This window comes from Nicotiana tabacum, chromosome 20 (genome assembly GCF_000715075.1).
Source record: "Nicotiana tabacum cultivar K326 chromosome 20, ASM71507v2, whole genome shotgun sequence".
In the NCBI taxonomy this organism is placed as follows: Eukaryota; Viridiplantae; Streptophyta; class Magnoliopsida; order Solanales; family Solanaceae; genus Nicotiana; species Nicotiana tabacum.
The window spans coordinates 159805041-159833006 of NC_134099.1; the positions used below are offsets into that span (position 1 = coordinate 159805041).

Here is a 27966-nt window from a genome sequence, read left to right on the forward strand (position 1 = left end):
TCAGAGCAACCCCTCTTGTCTTGACTTAAAATGGAAAACAAGGCAAAAAGCTACGAAAAAGATACTTGCATCAAACTCGTTATCCCTACTCATTTGAGGACCTGACCAGCATTCTCAGTAGCCAAGTTTAGTGCGGTGCCCATGCCGGCGTTTGGCGAAAGGAAAATCGCATTGGCACTTAGTATCAGAGATACCACCAAAACACGTTGTCTCCATTGCTGAACAGATGATACACTGAAAGCACAGTAGGTGCTTAGTGTTTTAAGTACAAATGAGCTAAGCCTAAAGATCCAGGTTATATGAACAAGTCCATGTCAAATACGACATGCAAAATGAATGCAGCTTCGCAATTTCAACTACAATTTCACCAAGACCCTAGGGAGCAGTACAACGTCGGAGAGTAGCTAATGAAAGCTAATCAAAAGAAAGCTGAGCTATATGACATCATGAAGGCTCGAACATGCACTAAATCTTCATTGCCTGGTCCGGCCATGTCTGTCTGCACTTTTTAATCCATTCCGTTATCAGAAGCATGATCATTTTGAGCAGATGAACTTGAACTTCTCAATTTTATATCTCCAGCTTGCTGCAATCGTTGTTCCTGCTGTTGCTGCTGGTGGAGCTGATGGTGCTGAAACTGGTGTTGCTGCTTGTGAGAATGTATCTGGAGCTGTTGAAGCTGTTGTGCCGTCAATAACGCATGTATTGCATGGTTGTTAGAGTAAAATTGCTGATTGCCTCCATTATTGGATGCTGGAAAGTTCATCATAGGTCCAGCATTTGCTAAGCCTTGGCCAGTTAGCACTTTGAGATGTTGTATTTCATCCTTAAGTGCATCATTCAATGCTACATACATGCAGAAAAAACAAAGAGAACAATGTTCAAAAAAAAAATTGCTTAAATATTTTTGGTCATGCATTCAAGAACCCAATAAGCACTACAGGGAAATCATAGACCAAGGAACACCATTTCACATAGAAAGTCTGCACAGAAGCACTTAACCACTAAGTTAGTCAGGTGGAACCTCCTAATCAGTTGTAGCAACGAGGTATTTAACACATCTATCTCTATGCCTTCGGGTTTCCACAGGTGTGAATTGTCAGCATTGTACGAGACTAGGATGCAGTTTGACAAGAAAAATGAAGAGGTAAAAGTAATTCCGACACAAAAGAGCTGGAGAACATGTTGACCAATCAATGCACGACAACAGAAGTAGCAGAGGATGCATATATTTGCTCCTTTGCTACAGGAGGTAACTGATTTCTGGCACACTAATTATGCTAATTCAGGCATTTACTTGGTGATGCCCAACATTGTTAAAGCTCTGTCAAACTGCTGGACTTTGATTGGACTGGTAAGAGATTGCAAAAGTCACAATAAACCTTGAATTCAGTGCTGACTTTCCTTCCCAATGATCTTTAAAACTTAAGTAATATGCTTAATCCCGTGAAAAATAATTCAGTTTAATCCCGTGAGATGCGGCATGTATTCATGTCCTTTACTTATATGTAAAGGCCCATTAATGGGCTAAAAGATCGCGGCCATATTGCGTTATCTTTCTGACATGGTCTATTTCTTTGAATCCACTAGGTGAAGAAAAATTTCTCTCTGAGTTCTAAGGTTGCATCCCACAACCTGAAAACAATTATTTACCAAAGTTAGCCTTCTTTTCTTATGTGATGCACTCTCCTTTCTAAGGTGATTTTAATTTGGCACTGGCATTCTAGAATAGGAAAGTGCGGCACCGCCTTAGAATTACTTGTTTAGGATATTATCTTACTTAGAAATGTATGCCTATTCAAATTTTAAAAGTAACTAATACCAATTAACAGAATAGGACCTAATATATTGGCGCCTATCAAGGAGAATAAAATATATATTTTCTGAATAATCAATAATACTATAATGACAGTGCTTGGCTAGACAAACAAAAGTTTTGAAAGTTCAAATATCTGAAATAACCAAACCTTCAGAACCAAAACATTATTTTTTTTGAATTGGTAACTATTGTATATATTTAAAACATCAGTACATAGGTTGCACAGAAAACCAAATTTACATGAAGAGGAATAGTAGATGTTCATATTTGAGACCTAACAAGATCCTAGTATGTCTATGATTGTCAATGTATCTTCTGTGTAAATCTGTTTACACCAAAAACAAAAAAGAAGAATACAATTGAGTTTGATTTTCTGCACTGGATTGCTTCTATCTTCAAAACATCTAGCGTTCCTTTCCCTCCAAACTGTCCACCAGATACAAGCCGGGACAGTCCTCCATCTATCTCTACTAGTTGCTTCGGCTCCAGCTTCTTCCCAGCTATAAAGGACATCTTTAAGCCTGTAAGGCATTGACCATGAAATGCCCCTAAGACTAATAAAGACTTTCCATAGTTGGTCTGTAATCTTGCAATGTAGAAACAAATGGGTGACAGTTTCAGCATTTTCCCCACAGAGAAAACATCTTGAACACAAAGAAATTCCCCTTTTTATGAGATTATCCTGGGTTAATACCGCCTCCTTTGCTAGTAGTCAAGTGAAGCATGCTACCTTGTATGGTATCTTTGTTTTCCATATATGTTTCCAAGGCCATGGGTCTACCTGTTGATTATTATGATTCAAAATCTTATATGCATCCTTCACCCGGTAAACCCCTCTGTTGTGCCTCTTCCACCAAAGTGAATCAAAACCTTCCTGTAATCCTTTAAATGCTTCCAGCTCTTTGTAAAGGTCAGCTAATCTTGTTATCTCCCAGTCATTCAACTGTCTTCTTAGAGCGATTTCCCATCCTTGATGACTCCTCATATCAGCTACTGTCTTATGCTGGTTTTGTGCTAAACCAAACATATCGGGGTATCTTTCCTTTAAGCTTCCGTTTCCTAACCAGTTATCATTCCAGAATGATGTGTTCCTTCCGTTGTTCACTCTTATGGAGGAGTGATTCTTCATTATAGGCCAAAGTTCTCTGATGGATTTCCACACACTTACTCCATATGATTTTCTGACTTTTTTTGACACCCAGTTATTTTCCTCACCATACTTAGCTTTGATCACTTTGCCCCATAAAGATTGGGGTTCTTGAGAGTACTTCCATAACCATTTCATTCTAAGAGCCTTGCTTTGATTCTTCAAATTCCTTATTCCTAAACCACCTTGTTTTTTAGCCATTGTGAGTGTCTTCCATTTAACTAAATGGAAGACTTTTCTCCTTATTACCTTGCCAAAGGAATGATCTTCGAAGTTTGTCCAATCTCTGTAAAATGCCGGCTGGAATTAGGAACAAAGACATCATATAGGTAGGAAGTGAGTCTAATACTGAGTTGATTAGAACTAGCCTGCCCCCCAATGATAGGTATTGCGATTTCCATCTTGACAACTTCTTCTCACACTTTTCTATGACTGAATTCCAGATCTCTTTTGATTTGGATCTTGCACCAAGAGGCATCCCAAGGTAAATAGTTGGTAGGGACCTTACTTCTCCTCCAATTATCTGTGTCAGTTGCTCCATGTTGTTAACTTCATTAATGGGGGAAATATTGCTCTTTCTCCAGTTGATGTGTAATCCTGAGACTCCCTCAAATAAGACCAAAATGATCCTTAGGAATCTAAGTTGTTCCTTTTCAGCGTCACAGAAGACTAGAGTATCATCAGCATATTGGAGATGTGTGATCTCTAGATTGTTTGCCCCACTCCTATTTACCTCAAAACCTTTAACCCATCCACTGACTTTAGCCGTTTTGATCATGTTGCTCCAACTTGAGGGGGAGTGTTGACATACAAGTTGTGTAGCACATGTATACACATGTACTACATCATAGCTAGCACATGTATATGAGTTGTATAGTAGGTGTAATTAGGCGTATGACAATTAATAGATTAGGTGAATTAGTATTATAAATAGGCCTTGTAATCTTCTCTTCTAGATATGAAATATAGAACTTCTTTGGTTTCTAACATGGTATCAGAGCATTGAAGTTTTTTCATCAGTTTGTTGTTGGGAATTTTTTTTTCCCCGTTCGAATTATTTTTGTTCAGAACAGTCTTTCGCTGCTTTGATTCTATTTCACTATTTCCGACCATTTTTTGCCCCGGCCGCTTCTTTACAGATTTTTACTCACTATTCCGACCAAAGTGGTACTGTCAGAATTTTTTTTCCTGCCAACTTTCATTTTCCAAGATCACTGTTCCGGCACTGTTCATTGTATTGTTCACTGTTCAAATATTACTATTCACTGTTCACTGTACTGTTCAAATATCACTGTTCACTGTTCAATGCACTGTTCTTGACTATTTGATTCTGCTATTATTCGGGTGCAAGATGACTGAAACGAAACCTACCGTTGATGTCATTCCGGTTATGTCCAAAATTACGGAGAATAAGTTCATGGGTTCCAATTACATGGATTGGAGTAAGACGATCCGTCTCTATTTGCGGAGCATCGACAAAAAGAACCACTTGGTTGATGATCCACCCAAGGATGAGACTAAATCAGTCTGGTTAAAGGAGGATGCAAAATTGTTTCTCCAAATCAAGAATTCGATGCACAGTGAGGTAAATGATCTAGTTTCTCATTGTGATTATGTGAAGGATCTAATGGATTATTTAGATTTTTTGTACTCTGGCAAAGAAAACTTGTCTCGCATGTATGATGTGTGCCAGGCATTTTACCATCCATCCATGCAAGATCGCTCTCTCACCACTTACTTCTCAGAGTTTAAGAAGGTGTATGATGAGCTTAATGTTATATTGTTGTTTAGTCCAGATGTGAAGGTACAACAGGCTCAGTGTGAACAACTGGCGGTCATGAGTTTCCTTTCTGGTCTTTCTCCCGAATTTGAAGGGGCCAAATCGCAAATTTTATCTGGGACTGCTATCTCTTCCTTGAAAGAGGCCTTTACAAGAGTGTTGCGTACTGAAAAGTCTCATCCAGGTCCGACAGCCACGATCGATAGTGGTGCTCTGCTTAGCTGCGTCCAAAAGAATAAGAGTCATAGTAATCGCAATCGGAGTAGCGATAGTCGAGACCTAAAGCAAGGGGAAGTTGAATGTTTTTATTGTCATGAGCTCGGTCATACCATACGTTATTGTGTGAAGCTTCAGAATAAGAACAAAAGATCTCAGTATGCCAACATCGCCACTTCCGAGACTATTTCACCATCTCAGTCATCATCTCCTCCTATCAATACTATCCCCGAGTCAGGTAAAACCACTAAGTGTTTCCTCCCTTCGTCATCCAAATGGGTCATTGATTCTGGTGCCACAAATCATATGACAGGTAACTCTAAACTCTTTTTCACTTTTCAGTTGCATACCCAATGTTCCACAGTTACTTTAGCCGATGGGTCTACCTCATATGTTTTAGGGTCTGGCACTGTTAACCCAACATGTTCTCTTTCCCTTAGTTCCGTCTTAAATTTGCCTGATTTTTCTTTCAATCTAATATCTGTCAGTAAACTTACTCGTACTCTAAATTGTTGTGTCTCATTTTTTCCCAATTATTGTCTTTTTCAGGATCTTACGACGAAGCAGATTATTGGTAAAGGTTCTGAGTCTGGGGGTCTCTATGTTCTTGAATCACAGGTGCCGAAATCCATTTCTTGTTCAACTGTGTTGTCTCTCTTTGATGTACACTGTCGATTGGGTCATCCATCCTTGTCTAGTTTGAAGAAGTTATATCCTCAGTTTCAGAGTATTTCCTCTTTAGATTGTGAGTCATGTCAGTTTGCTAAACACCATCGCCTTCCTAAAGTTTCTAGAGTCAATAAACGGGTCGACTTACCTTTTGAGTTAGTTCACACCGATGTTTGGGGTCCATGTCCTATTATCTCTAAAACTGGTTTTAGATATTTTGTTACCTTTGTGGATGATCATTCTCGTGTTACTTGGTTATATTTAATGAAAAATCGTTCGGAGTTGTTTTCAATTTTTTGTGCTTTTTGTGCTGAAATAAAACTCATTTTAATGTTTCCGTTCGTAATTTAGGAGTGACAATGCAAAAGAATACTTTTCAGATTTGTTTAAAGATTATATGGCTAAAAATGGTATTCTACATCAATCTTCTTGTGTTGACACCCCTTCTCAAAATGGGGTTGCGGAACGAAAAAATAGACATCTTCTTGAAGTAGGCCGAGCACTCCTCTTTCAAATGAAAGTGCCAAAATGTTTTTGGGCTGATGCCGTCTCTACAACTTGTTTTTTAATAAATCGTATGCCATCTTCTGTACTTCATGGTAATATTCCTTACAACATTCTTTTTTCCTCTTAAGCCATTATTTCCTATTGAACCCAAAATATTTGGTTGTACTTGTTTTGTTCGTGATGTTCGTCCACAGGTAACTAAATTAGATCCAAAGGCCCTTAAGTGTGTGTTCTTAGGGTACTCACGTCTTCAGAAAGGTTATCGGTGTTATTCTCCAGATCTCAAAAGGTACTTAGTGTCTGCCGATGTCACATTCCATGAAAATTATCCGTTCTTTTCTTCATATGTTTATAACAGTCCTGAGGAAGAAGATGATACTTTGGTCTACACTGTCACACATCCAGTTAGTTCTCCAACACCTCTTCCTCAGTCACCCGTTTCCCTCGATCGACCATCCGAGCAGTCACCTGTTCTTCGTGTGTATACCTGGCGACAACAAACCTCAGAACCCGATCCTTTACCTACTTCTGCTTCGTCGGTAGATCCAACCTCCTGTGTTTCAGATCCTAGTTTGGATCTTCCTATTGTCATTCGCAAAGGTACACGACAATGTACTTATCCTATTTCTTCTTTTGTGTCTTATGACCATTTGTCTACTTCTTCTAGCTCGTTTATTGCATCATTAGATTCTGCTAGGATACCTAAAACTGTTCGTGAAGCATTGTCCCACCCAGGTTGGCATGATGCAATGATAGAAGAGATGATGGCTTTAGATGAGAATGGTACTTGGGAGTTGGCCGATCTGCCCACTAACAAAAAGGCTATTGGGTGCAAGTGGGTATTTGTTGTTAAGTTTAACTCTAATGGGACAGTAGCTCGCCTTAAGGCACGCCTTGTTGCAAAAGGGTATGCACAGGCCTATAGAGTCGACTATTTGGATACGTTTTCCCCGGTCGCGAAGTTAGCTTCTGTTCGATTATTCATTTCCATGGCAGCTACTTATGATTGGCCTCTGCATCAGCTTGATATAAAGAATGCTTTTCTACATGGAGATCTTCAGGAAGAAGTATATATGGAGCAACCACCTGGGTTTGTTGCTCAGGGGGAGTGTGGAAAGGTATGTCGTCTTCGAAAATCTCTTTATGGGCTGAAACAGAGTCCTCGTGCTTGGTTTGGCAGATTTAGTGAGGCTGTTCTAGAATATGGGATGAAGAAAAGCAATTGCGATCATACGGTGTTTTATAAAAAGTCTTATGATGGTATTCTTTTATTAGTAGTATATGTTGATGACATCGTTATTACTGGAAGTGATATTACAGGAATTTCAACTCTAAAGTCTTTCCTTCACACTCAATTTCAGACGAAAGATTTAGGGCAACTAAAGTATTTTTTGGGAGTTGAAGTTACACGGAGCAAGAAAGGCATCTTCTTGTCCCAAAGGAAATATACTCTTGACTTGTTAGCTGAAACTGGAAAGTTGGGATCTAAACCATGCAGCATGTCAATGGTTCCTAACACACAACTCGTGAAAGAAGACGGTGAGTTATTCGAAGATCCAGAGAAATATAGGAGATTGGTTGGGAAACTGAACTATCTTACAGTAACTCGTCCCGATATCGCATACTCTGTCAGCATTGTGAGTCAGTTTATGTCTTCCCCAACAGTCAGGCATTGGGCGGCTCTGGAGCAGATTCTTTGTTATCTAAAGGGATCTCCAGGACGGGGTCTAGTATATAAGAATAATGAACACACTAACATTGAGTGTTTCACAGATGCAGATTGGGCAGGGTCAAAAGCCGATATCAGATCCACGACAGGATATTGTGTTTTTATTGGTGGAAACTTGATTTCGTGGAAGAGTAAGAAACAAAATGTCGTATCTCGATCAAGTGCGGAAGTAGAATACAGAGCTATGGCACAATCTGTGTGTGAGGTTGTATGGGTACATCAACTATTAAGTGAAGTTGGCTTCCAAACTACATTGTCAGCAAAGTTGTGGTGTGATAATCAAGCTGCTCTTCATATCTCCTCTAATCCTGTATTTCACGAAAGGACTAAGCACATTGAAATAGATTGTCACTTTGTTCGTGAAAAGATTCAACAAAAGCTCATCTCTACAGGTCATGTTAGAACTGGAGATCAATTGGGAGACATTTTCACAAAAGCTTTGAATGGAGCTCGTGTTGAATATATCTGTAACAAGTTGGGCATGATCAATATATATGCTCCAACTTGAGGGGGAGTGTTGACATACAAGTTGTCTAGCACATGTATATGAGTTGTATAGTATGTGTAATACAAGTTGTGTAGCACATGTATACACATGTACTACATCATAGCTAGCACATGTATATGAGTTGTATACACATGTACTATGGAACATTCAAACAAGTTACAAGATCAGGTAAGTTTATTCATAATCATGTCTAACTAAACTTTTATATTCCTTATAATCTCTTGAATATCAATTTCAGTGGGGTCCTTTAGTTTATTATATGCTAAAGGTCTTTTCCCAATTTCGGTGGGGTCCTTTAGTTTATTATATGCTAAAGGTCTTTTCATAATATTTAGCGGCTAGCGGAATTAACCTTGAAATTTCTTTTATATTTTCTCTCGTGCATTCTAAGTGTTGGATATCTTGGGTTTTTTGATATTCTTCTATATTTTCTTTTAATAATTTTTTTTAATAAATTTATATTTTCTAAAGTTCGTAACCAGTACTTGAGATATTCGTAACTGATCATTAATCTGAATATAAATCTAGTTCATATAAATCTAAGACGTCTATTTCTTCTGATAGAATTAGTTTTATATATCCTTGTTCCATTATATTTATTATTTCAAAAGTAATTAAAATATCGTAAATTTTTCTTCTAATATCGTTATTAAGTTGGTTAAAAGTATATAATATGAGTATTTTGTAATCATTATTGTTATCTAGCAGCTATGTGTGGTTGCTCATAAGATTGTTATTTTTCTTTATTCTTATCATGTGTTTACTAAACATATTCCCTCTAACCTCTTTGTTTATCATAGAGTTTATCATTTTTTAATAAGTTATACTGAACAATCTTTTCTGGTCACTACCATGTTTTTCTTGCTTCAATCATTTACCCTAACAGCGCCTCAACTCTGTCTACTCCCCTAAACGGCTTCCTTGCCTACCGGCTTCGACCTTAGGATGACATAGTCTGGGCTTAACTACTCTCAGCATTATTAGACATGGCAAACTTTCTCAAGATGTTCTTTATAACAGTACTATAACATGATAAACAGTTATGATATTCAAGAGATTATAAGGAATATAAAAGTTTAGTTAGACATGATTATGAATAAACTTGTCTGATCTTGTAACTTGTTTGAATGTTCCATAGTTGTTAAAGAGACTTGTATATAACTCAAATATTTCTTATAAGAGAGAGAAGGTGAGGGTGTGTCCTCTCTTCCTCGGATTTACAAACTATATATAGAAAGCTTTAAACGACTCTTACTGTTTACAAACGACTCTTCATGAACGACCTTTACTGTTCATGAATATGACTCGTACTATTTATTTTACGACTTTTTACATACTTAAACGACTCTTCATGAACGACCTTTACTGTTCATGAATATGGCTCGTACTATTTAACTTTACGACTTTTTACATTGTCTGTTTGCAATAGCTGTCTTCCTCATTTGTCTTTAGGCTGATATCTTCATTCCAGTTGTACTTCTGGTACATGATTATCTTCTCCGTTGCATTTTGAACATATATGATCTGGGTATTTGTGCCCTACTAATTTGCAGTATTTTGTCAATAATTCATTGGAAATAAATCCTTTCTTTAGTGCTCTTGTAGTTGGTTGTATCTCCGGTTTTAGTAATGATAAAATCCATTTTTGGACTTCATCCATATCTCTTTGTCGTAGTTCTCTTGAATTCGCATATATCATTAGTTGATCTCTTAAGTAGTAGCTCCAAATAGCATTTTCTTGTAAATAATTGTTGGCTAGTTCTTGGATAATAGTTTCTATTCCAATTATTCTTTTGTTGGCGTAAAAACCTGGTATCTCGATTTTTGGTATTTCTGGTTGTTGTTCTATTTCTTCTGGTATTATCATATCTCGTGTCAATCCTATTTTTACAACCTGTATAATAGGTTTTATTTCATCGTATAGTATCTCAGCTGGTGCTGTATAGAATTTTATAAAAAATAGGTTTCCTTTTGTAATTCTTTTAAATGTAATAAATGCTTTATATAGTTCTGGTATTCCACTTATCTCTTCTCCATCATAGGTATATACCGTGCTAAATAATCCGTAATTGTAACATGTTTTTACTAAATTGGATCTAGTTTTTGGATGTGCAATAAGTCTATTATATCCTTGGAGTTTTTGGGTTATATAGTCCTGTGTTGGATCTGTTGTAGTAGTTGCTCTGGGGTTAAGGTTTAGAAATGTTTGGATTTTGTATATATTTTCAATATAAGTCTGGGTAATATGGTTGTATATTTTTTTATTTTGGTGTAGGCTGTTGGCATAGGTTGAGGTTTGTGGTGTCTTAACTATTGTTTCTTTTGGCCTTTTCGGAGTAATTGGTTTATCAAATATGTTATTTAAATTGACATTGGTATGTGGCTTCTTGTTAACTTGTTTACTTGTACCTGCAGTTGTATATAAACAAACTTTGTTATGGGTTTTTTGGAGTTTCCCAACGTCTCCTTCTAACTCTGGAAGTTTTGAGTCTTCCGATCGACTTAGCTCCGCATCTTTATAGTCATGCTGCTGACTTGGCTGGCTTTTCTCTAGCTGTTGTAATCTTTTTCCCATACCATCCATCTGTAAAGATAGAGTAGTAAGGATTGCAAATAAATCTTTTGTTTCTTGGCTTTCATCAGTTTGGGTACCTTTGTCTTGATAGGTAGTCTGCAATAACATTTTTGTCAGTCCTTATTACTTCAATTGTAAATGTAAAATTTTGTATATTTAATACAAGCCTTCTTATTTCCTTCGTAGTTACTGAATCTTGTATTTTCCGTGTTATCCACCATTTTACTTGTGTATTTCTGTTCTTACAACAAACTTGTTATAAACAATATATGGCTCAAATGCTAACAAACATTTATATAATCCAAATAGTTCTTTCCTATTTATCTCCCATTTTAATTGTGGTTCCGTGTATGATCCTGAATAACATTTACAATGGTGTTCAATCTTTTCATTATCATATTTATATTTTAGAACTCATCCATAGTTGTGGTCACTAGAATCAGTTTCTACTATGTATGTGAAGTGCCTTTTTTCATCTGGAAAATATAGTTTTGGTAATTTTTTACACATATTTTTGATCTTCTTTATATGTATTTTATCTTTTTCGTCAAAATGGTATTCTACATCCTTTTTTAATTTTTTCTGTAATGGTTTTAAGTTTTCTGCTAATTTAGGGATATATTCCCTTACTTGGTTAACTAATCCTAAAAATGATTGTAACTTTTTTTTCGTATCAAGTGTTTCGTTTAAGTTAATTATTTTTTGTACTATATGAGTTTGCATTTTTATTCCATTTTTATCTATTTGTATACCTAAGAATTCTATTTGATTTTTCATTACTTCTGCTTTCTTTTTACTCAAACTAATTCCTGATATTTCTACAATGTGTATGAATTTTTCTAGTAGTTTTATATGTTCATTCTCTGTTCTAGAATATAATAGTATATCATCTATATATATTATGCAGTTTTCTAATTGGTTGAAGTAATTATCCATAAAATGTTGGTATCTACCTGGTGCATTTTTATATCCAAATGGTAATACATTCCATTCGTAAAATCCTTGTGGTACCGTAAATGCTGTTAACTTTTTAGATTCGTCTTCTAGTTTTAAATGGTAAAATCCTGATTTACAGTCAAATTTACTAAAATAGTTATATCCTTGTATTTGTCTGATTTTTAGTATTTTATTTGGTATCGGATAATTATATGTTTTCGTTTTTGCATTTAAATTTCTATAATCTACAACCATTCGACTTTTTCCTCGTTTTTGTTCACTATGTTTATTCACTATAAATGTTGGGCTAGTATGTTTACTATTACTTTCTTGTATGTACTTATTGTCTAATAATTCCTGTATATGTATTCTAAATTCTGTTAGATCATTAAAATTGTATTTTAAAGGTTTTTGTGTTATTATACTATTTTCATCTATTAGTTCAATTTTTATTTTTGTTTTATGTTTTTCCCATCCTTGTAGGGGATTATCATTATATAGTAGTTCTAATTTATCTTGGAGTAGTTTTATCTTGTTTATTGAGAAAATGATTATCTCTATATTATGGTTGCTTTGTGTCATATTTTCTAATTTCTGAGTAATTTTCTCACTTCCCTTAATCCAGGGTGTTGTTTTTCTCAATTTATTATTTACTCTTTTTGCTCCTATCCTTTGCTTACACGGGGTAGTAAACCACCAATGTGTTTTTGTTATAGTATGTGGGAATAACTTATCTAAAAATGGCATTCCTAATAATATATCTTTATTTGTGAATTCATAACTATATATTTCTTCTATGGTTAATATTTTATCTCATATTTGTATTTTTAGATTCCTTGCTTTGTATGTTATCATACTTCCCTCATTGTTAAATCCTGTTACTACTAGGGGGTTTTTAGCTTTTCCCATTTATTTTCTGGTAGACAATTATGTTTACACATGTTAGCTTCTGCTCCTGTATCCATCATAGGTGTATAATATCTATTATAATATCCTTCTACTATTATTTTGGCAAGTATATATATTTTTGGCATTATATTAAGGTTCTTTTGATTATTATCTTTTTATTTTCATAACTTATTGTTAATTGTCTATCTTCTAATTTATATGGTTTGACTTTTTCTAACCATTTTATTCCTAGTGTAATGTTTTTATCTCCTTGATATATTTTAAAATTTATTAATATTGGTATTCCTCCAATAATTAATTCTTTTTCAGTTGTTTCTTCATTTTTTCTTAGTGCTTTTGGTAATTCTGAACATTGCTGTTCTATTGTTACTATCTCTTTTTCTGGTATTAATTCTCTTATAACATAATTCTCTTCTTGTCCTGTATTTATCAATATTAAATATTTTCTTTGGTCCATTATTCCTGTTATATAATAATGATGTGGGTTTATTTCTTCTATTTTTTGTTCTATTAATTTTTGTGGAGTTATGTAATCTATTCTTCTTGATGTACTTATTCTTGATGATGTCTCTGGTATTTCATTACTTTCGTTTTGACGTGCTTAATCTTTCTTTTACTATTTCTAAGTTTTCTTCTATATCCATTTCCTTATAACTATAATCATTGTTGTCTATAACTGATACTATTCTTTCGAACGGATTTTCTATTTTAATTTTATTTATTTTATTTTTAGCTGTTATCTTATGTTTTGTTGTTAAGACATATAGATTTTTACATCTTGCTGTGAATATCTTACTTCCTGGTGCTAGTTCTATTCCAGACATTTTCCAGTATAACACTAATGATTTATCTATATTTTTATCATATATTGCCACTGAATAGTTGGCACTTATTATGAATTTAAATTTTTGGTATATTAAGTTACCTCTTACTGCACTTATTATACTTTTTTCTATAGGTTGTACAATTCTATCGTCCGCCAAGTATATTTCTATAGGGGTATCTATTCCCTCTCTAAAACATGCTTTTATTAGTATCTCTGTTCCTCCTAAATGTACGTATTTTATTGGGTTTTTTGCTTTTATATCTTGTATTTCTTTATTTAATAGTTTTTTATTTAATATTGGTATTCTTGCTTTACCTTTAATGTATTTACAGTCTATTATATGTTCTCTTTGGCTTACTACATAGTATTCTTCTTTTTGTCTTTTAAACCAATTCTTTATTGTTGGTACTTTTAGTATTTTGTCTATGCTTAGATCCAATTCTTTTCCTTTTATTTGTTCAAATATGGTGGTGTCAAATATTATTTTTTGTTCTGAAGATTGTTCATCTTGGTGTTCTTCTTGTTGTATGATTTGTATATCCTTTTCAGTCATAATTCTCTTCGTCTGATTCTTCTATTATATTATTATTTATATCCTTTTCATTTTCTGATAATTCATATATACTGTCTTCACTTCCTAATTCATAATCTATATATTCCATTTGTGTATATTTATCATTGTCTATTATTATTTCGGTAATTTGTTTCTTCTTTGGGTTTTTTGGTAATTTGCAATCTTTAGCTAAGTGTCCTAGCTTTCCACAATTGTAACAAGTACATTCTGTTAGTTTTTTCTTTTTTCTATATGGTTTTTTATGTTTGTAATTTTTCACATAATATCTTCCTCTTGGTTTCTTATACTTATATTTGGATTTATATCTTTTTCTCTTTCCTTCTTTTTTGTAATATTTATCTGTGCATCCGAATTGGGGTGCTATTCTATTTTTGCAGCATGCCAAATTTTTTACTAATATTTTATCCATTTTGATATTTTCTTTATATTTTTCACATAATTCTATAAACCAATTTTGTAGAAATTTTATTCGAGCTCCTAGAGTATCTGCTAGTTCTGCTTCATTCCAATTTTTTATTATTTTTGAGCTAAAAGGTTCTGGTAATTTGGTAAAATATAATTTTCTTATTTCTTTACTTTCATCTGGACTATATGTTCCTTTATAATAATAGTTTCTGAATGCACAAATATATTCGTCTATATAACACATATTACATATTGCTAATTTTGTCATTAAATTTCTATTTGTAGTTTTTTCTTTATTTTGTTCTTCTACTTCCGTTGTCATACTACTAAATTCATTTCTTATCGCTATTTCATATTTATTCAATATTTCTGTGACTGTTGTTGCAACTGTACCATCAAGTTTTTTATTACTTCTTAATGTATCTAAGCTTTCACTTGTTAAATTTTGTAGCCATAGTTTTACTGTTCCTATGAGTGTTCTTTCTATATATCCTGGTGTTTCAGCTATTACTATTTTATTATCTATTAGTTGTTTTGAGATATATCCTATCCACAATTGGATTGTTTTATTTATATCTGCTACACAATCTAGATCTAAAAAATTACATTGTTCAGTTATCTGTCTTGGTGTCCATTTCCTATTTAGCCTTTTATCCCATAATGTTTTGTTCCTATCATATGAATCATAACTTACTCTGTAATAGGTTGGGTTTAATTGCCTTGGATTTTTTATTCCTGATGTGCTTGGTTTATCCTCGGTCATATCTCCTGTATTTATTTCTGGATTTGTTTTTATCTTTTCTGTTTTTTCTATAAGTTCCGTGTACGTCTCACTTGTTTCTGAATAGTCTTCTCCTAGATCTTTGTCGTTATCACCTTGGTCATTTATTTCGTTTATGCTTATATTCGGTGGATTATCCTGTACTTCTTCTAACTGTAATTTAAATTTTTCTATTTCATTTGTCAGTCTTAGCTCTTGTTCTTCTTCTTTACGTTTTTCCTTTTCTTTTAGTTTATTTGTATATAGCTGTTTTAGTATTTCTAATTCTTTTTCTAATTCTGTTATTTTAGTGTTTTTACTTCCTCTATCTGTTGTATTTTTTCTTTAGCTTGCTGTTGTATTTCTTTAGTTTCTCGTTTTCTATCTATTTCTTCGTTTTCTTTTGTTATTCTACCATTGCGCTTAAACTATCTTCTAGTTTTACCGTTTCTTTTTCTAACATTAAGTTTAGGTTATTTCCTATTTTCTTGTATCTTCTTCCTAAGTTGGAAAATATTATTGTTATTTTTAATCCTTCTGGATTTTCATATGTTTTCTCTTCTAGTGCGAACTCTTCTTTATTCATCTTTTATTTTTAAGATAGTAAATATATTTGTATTCTGTTTTAGATATTGTATCAATTAATCCAGATAACCTAGCTTTGTCTATTTTTGTAATACTTAGATATTCATATTCTAGGTATAGTTTTTTTAGTTTCTTTCTTATTTTCCTTAATTTTTTAGTTATTTTAATATGTCTATTTAATGTAATTGACTCATTGTTTATGGATATTTTTTGCGGATTTGTACTATCAATTTCAGTGTTATTTTCCATGATTTTACTTCTTAGAGTAAATGTTTATTTATCGTACTATTCTTAGCTCTGATACCAATTTCGGTGGGGTCCTTTAGTTTATTATATGCTAAAGGTCTTTTCATAATATTTAGCGGCTAGCGGAATTAACCTTGAAATATCTTCATATTGAAATGATTGATACATCTCTTCCCCTACTCCTTTTCCCGTCACTCTTGAATTTGACATCAAACGAAGTTAACCCTTTTAATTCTAGTGATCCTTTGAACCTTTGTCTCTTCACCTCCAACTCTGTCTCCACCCTTCTAACCTGTCTACAACTGTCAATTTGCATTAACAACTCCAATGCTTCTTCTTCATGGCCTTGAAAATCTACTCCAAACATTTTCCCCAATTTGATCATATTTTGATGGACCCATAGTGTTGCATCCATGTCTTTATCCATTAATGGATTGTGTTGTTGAACTGCTATCGGATTCACCTCCTCGATTTCCCAATCTTGGACAGAGCTAAAGTGCTTTAGTTGTTCCGAAGCACTTCCAACTTGATCTTCCCCCATAATTGTGTTTATGATCTGCTCCCCTGCCTTCTGTTCCAATCTTGCTATCTCTGCTCCACCTTCTGGCTGACTGCAACTGTTAAGTGTTGCCTTTGGCATACTTTCAAGGTTTGCATTGGGGATTGGATCCCCTGGGCTGGACTCTTTTGCCCCCAAGTAAGAAGGTCCTCCCATTTCCTCAATATAAGGCTTCAGCCTAATATCATCAGAAAACTCATACGAGAGATCATTAAAAATGACTTGTGCAGCCAAGTCAGAGTTGTTTGCCACTTTACTGCTCTGATTCATCGAACTCGAACCTTGTGTAAGTTGCACACTTGCCTTTCCTTTATCAGTGTTTTGCAATATGGTGCACCCCACTTGATTTTTCAAATATCTCTCTGTTTCAAAACATTGATCGTTTTCTTGCATCTTCAGCTCATATCTTGCCTGTCTTTCAGCCCAGATTGGGATGAAAATTTTGATACCGTCTCTTTCAATCCCAACCTCATTGGGAGTCTTTCTGTCATCACCAACAATTTTAATTCTTGCCCACTTAAGATGATTTTTGAGATCAGTTTCTTCTTCAGTAGCTATCCATCCCCCGCAGAGATCTCCTATTTCTTTGAAGATCTTTTGTGACCATAGATGTAAAGGAATCCCCATGGCTCTAATCCAATATGTTTCCGCAGTTTGTGAGTTTGGAATGTATCCAACAGTATGATTCCACCATTCCAGATGAAGCTTGAACTTTTTCCATCTCCAGTCTCCTTGCAAAATCTGCTCCGCCATGAATCTGTTTGGATATTCAAAAAGAAACATGTTGTCTGTCATTTCATACATGTTTACTCCATATGCTTTGTTCCATGAAGCACTAGCCCATCGCCTTATGTCTGCTAAAGTAGGTCTCTCATTGATTTTTCTCCCAAAAGACCCGACAATGCATCTTTTTAGTAAACCAGAATCCTCGCTACCTGTCGGTTCCACAACAGAGATATCTTCATTGTTTATGCTGACCTTTGCCTCTCGAAGGGTATTGGATTGCCATTTACTCTCCTTGATTGCTTTGACATAAGGATAGTTGTCCACAGTGATTCTAGGTGGGACTGTGGGATTCATTTTGGGGGTCTGATGTATGAATCTTTCTATCTTAGCTGCTATGTCTTTCCAACCTGCATTCAAAGCTAACTCTGGAATTATAATAACAGACCTCCCTTCTCCCTTCAGTGACAGAATGCTCATATATCTTCCATGAACGTTGTATTTCCTGGTACATAAATGTTCTGACATATGTTCCTTGTACTTCCATCGCTTCACTAAATTCATTTGATCTGTCGACGCTTCTTTAAGTACAAAACAAATCCATTCCATTACCTTTCTGCCCATGGATGAACGTCTCATCATGCTGCGGCTTCTCTCCACCCATTCAAACCATACATCTTTGTTGGAATTCCACCTGGTGATGTCAAAAGATTTGAAACCTGCGTTGAAATAAATCCGGTTGTCTCCCATAATGTACAACCCAGATGTTCAGGTTATGGAAATTATAAGGAGTGTTTGATGGTTATCACAGTTGAGTTGTTGAGGTGAAAGAAACTGAAATTTGGACTAAAATCAAGGTTTCCCGCTCCCCGGAAAAAAAAAAAAAAAAAAGTCGTCGGAAATCTGAAAAAATTGTACAGATCTGGTCGGAATTATCAGTAGTGGGAGCTGCCCAAAAAATTTTTTTTGAAAAGCTGCCGGAAATTGACTCACACGCCCGGCGCGTGGCGACTGGGTCGCCGGAAAGTGCGGCGCGTGACGGCTCCTTCATCGGAAAGATTTCAGTGGGGTGGTCGGAATTTCGAGGGCTGTCTAATGGTGTTCAAGGAAAGCTAAGATTCCTTGTTCTCGGGCTCCTCGGGGAGTGTGCCTGAGAGCTTGAAAGTAGAGAGAGAAAAAATGTAAAAGCTGAAAAATATAGAGGCATAAAACTAATTTTGCCTTATATGTCCAATGCAATTTTCCAGCGAAGGGAACCCCCTCTGCCCCCAAAATCCGCCCCTGATTGGGAGCCTCATCAGATAGAACGAATTGTAGCTCGAATTAACTCTAAAGCTAAAACTACTAAGACCCCTTTTCTTTCCCTTCTCCAAAACCAGAACCAAAACATTATATCTAAAAGAATCAACTTTAAATTATCGGCATGCATCCGAACCTCCACATCCTAACTATTAGAATTCACAGACTTCACTACGAATTATTATCGATATTTTAATTGCAAGAATTGTTCAATATTAGGGTCAACCAGTTTTGGATCCTGCGCTTATGGACAACAAAGATGAAGAGCACTTAAGGAACTACTGCATTAGTTTAACCAGAAAAGTCAATCAAACATGCAATGTGAAGCTGAAGTATTTCAACTTTGATTTCACTTAACTTTTTCCTAAAATTAAAGTATACTTGAAAACAAAGCACACCATAATACTTATCAGATCCAAATAGTAATCCTATTTGAATCAGCATGAATTATCTGAACTATATAGATTCAAAGGGGATGTTGATGAAACGGCACATTTTGCAGCAAAATCAGGAGGCGGGAAGAAAGGGGAGAATTATCTGACATCCGGAGTAAGAGATGAAGAAACTAGTCAGTTTTCTGAGAGAGAAGACGAAGTCATGTTTAGTTTCTTACCATCTTGCAAGTGCACCTGTTGTTCCATTGTCTGCAAGCGCAATTTAAGTTCATTGTTTTCAGCACTCAGACCATTTGTATCTCTCTGTTCCATATGGAAAACAAATGCAGATATATCAAAACCTAGCTTTTTATATGTGCGTATTGCACATTAGAGAAATAGAAGAAGTTGAATATACATTTATATATGTATTTATGTATATACATTCATATGCTATGCATATACAAGACCAAGAAAACAAGGATTTACTTACTTCCATCTCTTCAACCATGTCCATGAAAAGAATGCAATACAAGTTTTAAAAAAAAAAAAGGAACTGCATAGCTGTGAAAGCTCTGATGTATACCTGCAACAGGGTCAACTGAGCAGACAAAGAAGTCGCTTCTGTTTGCAGAGCTTGCACTCTCCTCTCGAGCTCTGCTATATATCTCATCTTCCTTTCCTTTGATCTGGCAGCCGACTGCCTGTTTGCCCAAATTCTGTATAGTGAAGCACAGACAAGAATGTGAGAATGCAGCAGTAGTAGGACATTTGTTTGAGTATTAAATTTACTTGAATTTTGAACCATGCCAGACAATTTTCAAAATGAGAGTAAGTGTGTGTGAGAGAGAGAGAGACTTCAAAGCATTGGACGACTTAAAGCATTAAAAAATACTTCAACAAGCAAACAAAAAAATTTCCCGTTAAACTAAATAGAATTAAGACATCAAATGCAGATGTTTAGAATCCTCAGTCACTTTTAAGAGCTTGTTGGACACCAAATTTGAGACCTTGGGAGGAAGAAGGCATAAGTCAGATGGCGGAGGAAGTTAAGAAAACCAGGATTAATAACTTTTACTACACGCGGTAAAAAGAAAAAACTGATCACCCTGGAAAGGGAGGACACCTTTTTTTCTCGGTAGATAAGGAAAGGATAAATGATCCAGACGAACAATGGTGTAGTACCTATCTAAAATAGCAATGGTGTACAATTTCATAATACAAGATATTTTGCTTACCACACAAACTTTTCAGAATTTTAAGCCATCCGAACAATCAGCTTTCAGACTAACTTCCAACAATGCAACTTAAAAATGAGCACCAGAGCCACACCTGCCTATATAACTAATATTAAAAGAATACAATGTCATTCGGGAAAGGAATGCATATAACCTAATAGAACTTCCAAATAGCTACAGTTTCCTAACATGCAGTGTTATCAAAGGCAAGCGCAAAAAAAACTCTAAGGTGTTTTGGGGCTTTAAGCACAAAGCGCAAATAAAGCGTGAGCTTTAATGAAGAAAGGCGCAAATTGAGAAAAACTACAAATGTGTTTGTGTTGTCCAAGACTAATATCTATAAGCATGAATACCAAATACATGGACAAATAAATTGAAGAAACTTTATGATAAAGTGAAATATCAATTGTTTAGTGTCTCTTCTTCAGGATTACACTCATTGGCATGGAAAAGTATGTCTTGGTCCCTTGATGACAACACTAAAGCGCCCGCTAAGCGAGGCGAAGCGCTCAAAATGTTTTGAGCCTCGCTTTAGGGCTTAAGCGCGCCTTTGATAACACTGCTAACATGACTTCCGAATAGTCAGTGCCATATTACGCAATATAGAGCACATTCATAACATTTTGAAAGAAAAACAAAGCCTGAGAAACCCATACCCCTCTTTTGACCTCCTTTTATTACTCTATAAACAAGTATTGATATCCAAAAGAAAGCAAGACCGAAGAAATTGAATGTTGAATACAAAGAGTGATAGTTTGAAGTCAATTAACCTCAGAAACATCTGAAGTAATTACATACGGGGAAAGGAAACAGACCGAGTTTGTATCCCATCCGCCTCCTTCCCACCCAAATCCAGTGCCCTGTTCCCCCACATCATAAAAAGGAAGAGTAGGAGACGAAGAAAGAAAAAAGCGCACATTTCCTTTGGCAAACAAGTCAAACATTAAACCAACCCTTAAGAAAATGTCACAACTTAAACTCATGGTGTGTACCGTCTGCTTTGGTCCAACAGAATTCACGAATTTGTCCCTTGGAGATTCTAGCCTAAATGTGGGCATACCGTGTGAACTTGTGTTATATCTTATATATCACTTCCATTTTCAAAGTGGAGTTTGTCTAAGGTGTCATATGCACCTCTCCTTCAAAAGCTTCCCAACCTATAAGACTGACAGTCATTTACTCGACCCACTCTCATCAGTTCACCCTCTATTATGGATGTCATATAAATATCCCTTAGCGACTCAGTATCCATTCTGAGGTTTTGTCTCACTATCTTAATGCAAAACAAGCTCTAATACCATATTTGTCACAACCCAATTATATAAGGTAGCAACATGCATCTAATGGGATGATCCGCCAGGCGAACCATGTATCTCATCCTACTAAAGCAGCTAACAGCACAATTTTCATTTTTTGACAAATAATCCTACTATTTCATAAGTCACTATTTATTGTTACCTAGTTCATGCAATATAAAACTCTAATATAATAGTATTTACACTTGGATAACATTCAACATTGACTCGAAATTCCTCATCTTTGAGAGGCAGAAAATTAGGACAAATCTAACAATGAACCACAGGTTTATTTGTTCTTGATAAATTCTTGAAGGATTCATTAGAGACAAGTGATGAGACCAAGATATATCAACACAAGGACCCAGTGTTAAAAAAAGCGGGAGCTTCCTCGCTTTAAGCGAGAAGCGAAGCAGAGCGGAAGGGGTATCGCTACTGCCATTAAAAGTGGCTCAGGTATGCATAAGAGACCGCTTCTCTCTAAAAAGTGAGAAGCGGTGAAGCGCATAGAAGCGATCGAAGCGGACGCTTTTTCAATTAAAAGACCTAAAGTCTTTTTTCAATTAAAAGACCCAAATCGTTGTTTCTGTTTTAGCACTTCTTCGACTTCTTTAGCAGCAAACTAGGGTTCTTCTTCTTCTTCTTCAAGACTTCAACAGTACAACAACAACTTAGTTTCACCAGGTATGTTTTCCATATTTATTTTCATTCTTCTTCTTCTTCTTCTTTTTCTTTTTCTTTCTAAACGTCCAAAAAGCGCCGAAATGCTGGCGAATTTTTTTCAGAAAAATTCTGCCCAATTTCTGCCCAATTATTATGTCTTTTATTCTTAGTTCTTATGGCTTTTCTTATGTGTTATGTAGTTGTTTTTTTAATGGCGCCAAAAGAAGATAGGAATGACTCGGCTTGGGCTTACTCTGCAAGAGTTAACGAGACCAACAAGATGGCCATTAGATGTCTTTTTTGTGATAAGATTACAAATGGAGGAATCTATCGTCAAAAAGCGCATCTAATCGGTGGTGATCCAAATGTCGCATGTTGTCCTAAAGTTCCGGGGCATGTGAAGGAAGAATTGAAAGCATACCTTCAAAAAAAGAAAGAGTTAAAGACTCAAATGATTCATGAACAAGAACTTTATAATCTTGATGATGATGATGATGATGATGAAACAGAAGAAGGTGACGATGCTTCGTCGCTTCCACCAAAATCACAAAAGCGGGGAAGGATGCTTCCACCAATGTCTTCTAGTTGTGGATCTATTGGCAAGACCAAAGGTCCTATGGATTGTTACTTCCCGCAAAAATCTGGAGATAAAGGAGGAAAAAGTGGTAATCCTCAAGTTGATGCAAAAGCGATTTTGAGGGACCGTGCAGTTACCTTTTTTGCCCGGTGGATGTATGATGCAAGTCTTCCTTTTAATTGTGTTAATTATACTGACACTTTTGCTGCTTTTATTGAGGTCGTAGGCCAATATGGCCCAGGAATGAAGCCTCCAACTTATTATGAAGTTAGTGGGCCATATCTAAAAAAAGAAATGGCAGAGGTGAACAAAATCGTGGAGGAGCACAAAGTAGAATGGAACAAGTTTGGTTGTTCCATTATAATGGATAAGTGGACGGCGAGAAATGGAAAAATGATCATCAATATCTTGGTGAATTCTCCTAAGGGAAGCCTGTTTCTTGAGTCCGTTGATGCAAGCGACTCTTCGACTGATTCAACCAAAATGTACTCCTTGTTCAAGAGTACAATAGACTCTATTGGAGCAGAAAATGTTGTTCAAGTTGTCACGGACAATGCCAGTGAAAATGTTAAAGCTGGTGATATGATGTCTGCTTGCTACCCGCATATCTATTGGACTCTGTGTGCAGCACATTCTGTTAATTTGATCTTCGGTGATATTTTCAAGGAAAGACCCTTCAGTACTGTCTTTAATCAGGCAATTAGAGTGCATTCCTATATTGTTCAAAGGCCTTTGTTATTGAATATGATAAAGAGATTCATTAAACAAAGAAGCATGGTGAAACCTGCAAAGACAAGATTTGTTACTGCTTTCTTGACTTTGGCTAGGATGTATGAGCAAAAAAGCAATTTGAAGAAGTTGTTTGTTTCAGATGAGTACACTAGTAGTGCCTATAGAAGGGAAGCTCGAGAGAGAGAATCTGCAGATATTATACTTTCTCCTTCATTCTGGAACAATGTGGTTCATGCATTGAAGATTGGTGGCCCTTTAGTTAAAGTGATTCGTTTGGTGGATGGGGAGCAAAGGCCACCAATGGGCTACCTGTACGAAGCAATTGATAGGGCAAAGAAGGCTATTCAAGCCTCTTTTAGTGATCAAAGAAAATACAAAAGAGTCTTTGAGATCATAGATAAAAGGTGGGATAGTAAGCTTCATAGCCCTTTGCATGCAGCTGGACTTGTTTTGAACCCGGAACTATTTTATGACAATGAAAAGAGGATTCTAAGAGATGAACCTTTGTGGAATGGATACTATGAATGTATTGAGAAGTTGATACCTGAAGAATCCGTGCAAGATAAAATCACAGAGCAATTTAGTATTTATAGGAATGCTGAGCAACTTTTTGGAAGAAACATGGCCATTAGACAAAGAAAGACGAAGTCACCAGGTGAGCGAGCGCTTATATGTTGTTTTATGGTTAATAAGTTATTTCTTTATCAATATTATGTTTTGAAAAATTGTTCTACTTCTACAGTTGAATGGTGGAAGCAATATGGTCATTCCACTCCAGATTTACAAAAGTTTGTCATCAAGGTTCTAAGTCTAACATGTAGCTCATCCGGGTGTGAAAGGAATTGGAGCGTGTTTGAGCATGTAAGAACTAATAAGAAAGATTTAGTATATTGAGATAATTAAATTATATCTCAATTGTCCTAATCTTACTAATTACTTATTATTTGCAGATTCATACCAAAAAGAGGAACAAACTAACCTTGAAGCGTCTCAATGATCTAGTCTTCATTAAGTACAATAGAACATTGAGGCGTCGTTACAACGCTCGCAATGTAATTGATCCAATTAGTTTGGACAACATCGATGATGCTAAAGAATGGCTAACTGGAGTCCCGGAAGATCATGCAGATGAAGAAGTATTTGAGGATACTTCTGATTTCACTTGGGGTGATGTTGCGGAGGCGCGTGGAATTGGGGAGAGGATTTATGGTTTGAGGGGGAGTACCTCAACTTCAAGTTCACAGAGGAAGGGAAAACAGGCAACTACTTTGTCCCTAGTTGATGAAGAAGATGAAGTTGAAGAAGATGACGAGCAATATAATAATGATAGTGGAATACAAGAATTTGACAATCTTGTAGAAGAATAGGATGCTCATTTTGTGCTTTAATTGATGCTACTCTTTAGTTTTTTAATTGAAGTATTGAACATTTGCCTACAATTACATGTGTTGTCTATGCCGTATTTATTTATTTATTTATTTTAAAATTCCGCTTCACTTAAAAAAAGTGGGCGCTTCGCTTCTCGCTTCTCGCTTTTCGTGAAATGGGGGTTGTCGCTTTTCCTCGCTTCACGCTATTCACAACACTGCAAGGACCTAAAGAGCAAGGAACACTAGAGGGAGGACTTCAGATACCCCACTTTCAGAAAATGGCATTGGAAGTCCTCCCTTCAGAAAATTCTAATAGTATTGGCATTGGAAGTCCTCTCTGCTGAAAACAAGTAACTGTAAATATATTCTGAAGGAAGGACTTCCAATGCCATACTTTCAGAATATATTTACTATTACTAGTTTTCAGCTTCAGTATGGCATTGCACGTGGCTATCTAACTCTTGACCCGATAGTTTAAGGAAGATTATTTGTTCAGTGGATCATTAGACTCACTCTTTACTTCTAAAGTTGGTGAACGGTGAACCTCACTTCTTATTCAGTGTGCCTTTATGGGTTATCCAGACTTTCCTTTTTTGTCAGTTGTCTGAAATCTGCAGTCATGTTCCATGAGCTTGATAATGGGTGTATCTCAGTTCGATTTAAGACTGGAGTTGTATATGTTAACTTCATCATAGTACTTTATATCACTCACAAGAGCTAGCTATACTGAAGGTTGTAATGATAGCTAGTATGATACACAGCATTCGCGTGGTCAATTAGCCCACTAGGTACTATGTCGCGGTCTTATAGAATTGGGTGCTGACAAGAATAATGAAGCATAAATAAAGCAATTTGCACCCCAGCATCTATCTCAAACAAAATTACCGATAGGGGGCTGACAATAGTAGCTTGACGTCCTTCCCATCAATGAAGGCCAAGATAAGCTAATATGAAGGGCTTCAAACAGCTGTTTTTGGCTTCTTACTTCCTATAGGTAAATCTTGTGAACAACATGTCTAAATTCAACTGCTAATAGGATTTATTTTATCTTTCAGCCATTAAAGCGAAAAGTTGACAGAAGAGGCCCTGGGCGAAGACTTTAGAAAGAGTGAAGAGCGAATGCTTCAAAATACTAAAAATCAGAAAAGTTCGAGGAGCAAAGTGATTGGAGGTAATAAACAGTTGAAAACGAAACATCACTAAAATGAACTCACCACCAATAAAACACTAATTAAAGTCAACAAATACAGAAAGTATTCATTTAACAAACTACATTGCAGCATAATAACCAGATCATATCAGGATGTTCACAGCTTTAGCTCCCCCAGCCTCCACCATTTTCAGTTGCCAAATCTCCAATGAGGATTTCATCTCGTGCATGACAAAGTATTATAGAAGCAAATCCAAATGGTTGCTCAAGCTATGATACTGGTTAAATTGTGAATAATGTCAGAGACAGCAAAAAACAAAGGAGCAACAGATGGAGTTACCTCTTCGCACGTTTCGGATCAATAAGAGCGAGCTCAGCAAGCTTTGCTGCGGACATGGCTTTCTTAGTCTCAGCTGAAGATGGATCTTCTCCTCCTGACATAAGCATCTCCGGCTTGATTATAGTTGAACCATCCATGGACTGACTATGCTGATGTCTGACTCTTGGCTTTTCACTAACAGCGGCAGTAACATTGTCAGTCCTTGAAGCTGTAAAACCCATCACTGGAGCTTGCAATGAGCCCGAAGATGACTCACCCACTTGGAATGAAGAAGTAGCAGATGAAGAGTTAAACTTATCCATATCAAGATACATAGAGGGGAAATCCTCCTCAGTCTCATCAGACAAAGACGGTCCATCCAGTCCACCAACAACACCAAGATCACTATCGAAACTTATATCATCAGGAAGTGTAAGAATCTCCGAATGGGCACGTCGATGACCCAAATTCTTAGGTGGGTTATCTGGCATTCGACTAATATCATGACTAAATTGGTTTGCTTTTGGTTCTGAAGCAGGTACAGGCCCTAAAGGAGGTAAATTTGATGATCCAGATGGCTCAGACTTTACACTATAACTACTCCCGGAAGGCAAAAAGAGCGAATAGTTTCCTGATGGAGGCAATAAACCCCCTACACACTTCTCTTTATCCATACTTAATAATCTTGAAACATAATAGCTCCGAATATGCAATCTTGAATACAAATAGCAAGAAACCCTCAAGTTGAAAATTACAACTCAGAAGACAGAGCTTGCATTTTTCAACATAACTGAAAGATGGGTATTCAAATATTTACCAAAAAAGTTACTAAAAATTAGCGGAAACCCCTACAACAACGACCCACAACAACTATGTGACCTTACCCCTAACCGAAGGGTACTGTTTCCAGGTAACCCCTGTAATCCACAATTTTTTCAATAATCATTCTCCTGTAAAATGCACCCTGCAAAATGGAAAATTGTGAAATAAAGATTGGAGTTTTAGAAAGCATAAATGTTAGTAGTACTATTTTGAAAGAATATGCCCTAGAATTCAATGTTTTCAATGGTTTTTTTAGGAATTTTTGCACACGCCAAAAAGAGAGCAACAACATAAAGGGAAAATGAGCATTTTTAAAACCATAAAAAAAGGGATAAAAATCAGCATAAAGGAAAGGGTAATTTTCTTACACGATTTCTGGTTTAGCTTTTAAGATAAGATCTCCAGAAAAGGGAAATAAACAAACGGAATCCACAGTAGCTGTTTAAATGGCGTGTGTGTGTGTGAGAGAGAGAGAGAGAGAGAGAGCGAGAGCTCGGGGAAACTTCGGGGAGACGATATATAAGGCAGGGTATTCCGAGGGAGACAGAGAGTGTGTGTGCGCGCGTTGTGACGAGGAGAAAGTGTGTAAAAATTAGTAGTATTAGTTTGATTGATTAAACTTTAGAATGTAATTCTCGAGAATCTTGGTGTCTA

General features: G+C 35.9%; 3 protein-coding genes across 3 annotated transcripts; 1 reads left to right on the forward strand and 2 right to left on the reverse strand.

Annotated features, from left to right (window-relative positions):
• Positions 1-191: 191 nt before the first annotated feature.
• Positions 192-27966, reverse strand: LOC107790916 (putative transcription factor PosF21). Its single transcript, XM_075240890.1, has 5 exons — positions 27683-27966; positions 26512-27454; positions 19733-19865; positions 19386-19470; positions 192-846 (listed from the first exon to the last, which is right to left on the reverse strand). Exons 2-5 carry the CDS (start codon positions 27162-27164, stop codon positions 509-511), a joined length of 1209 nt encoding a protein of 402 aa, XP_075096991.1. The 5' UTR covers positions 27165-27454; positions 27683-27966; the 3' UTR covers positions 192-508.
• LOC142174732 (uncharacterized) lies at positions 9704-11208 on the reverse strand. The gene has a single exon (XM_075240889.1). It carries the CDS (start codon positions 11056-11058, stop codon positions 9838-9840), a length of 1221 nt encoding a protein of 406 aa, XP_075096990.1. The 5' UTR covers positions 11059-11208; the 3' UTR covers positions 9704-9837.
• LOC142174731 (uncharacterized) lies at positions 22416-25132 on the forward strand. The gene is made up of 2 exons (XM_075240888.1): positions 22416-24512; positions 24602-25132. The coding sequence occupies exons 1-2, from the start codon at positions 22518-22520 to the stop codon at positions 25016-25018; spliced, it is 2412 nt and encodes an 803-aa protein (XP_075096989.1). The 5' UTR covers positions 22416-22517; the 3' UTR covers positions 25019-25132.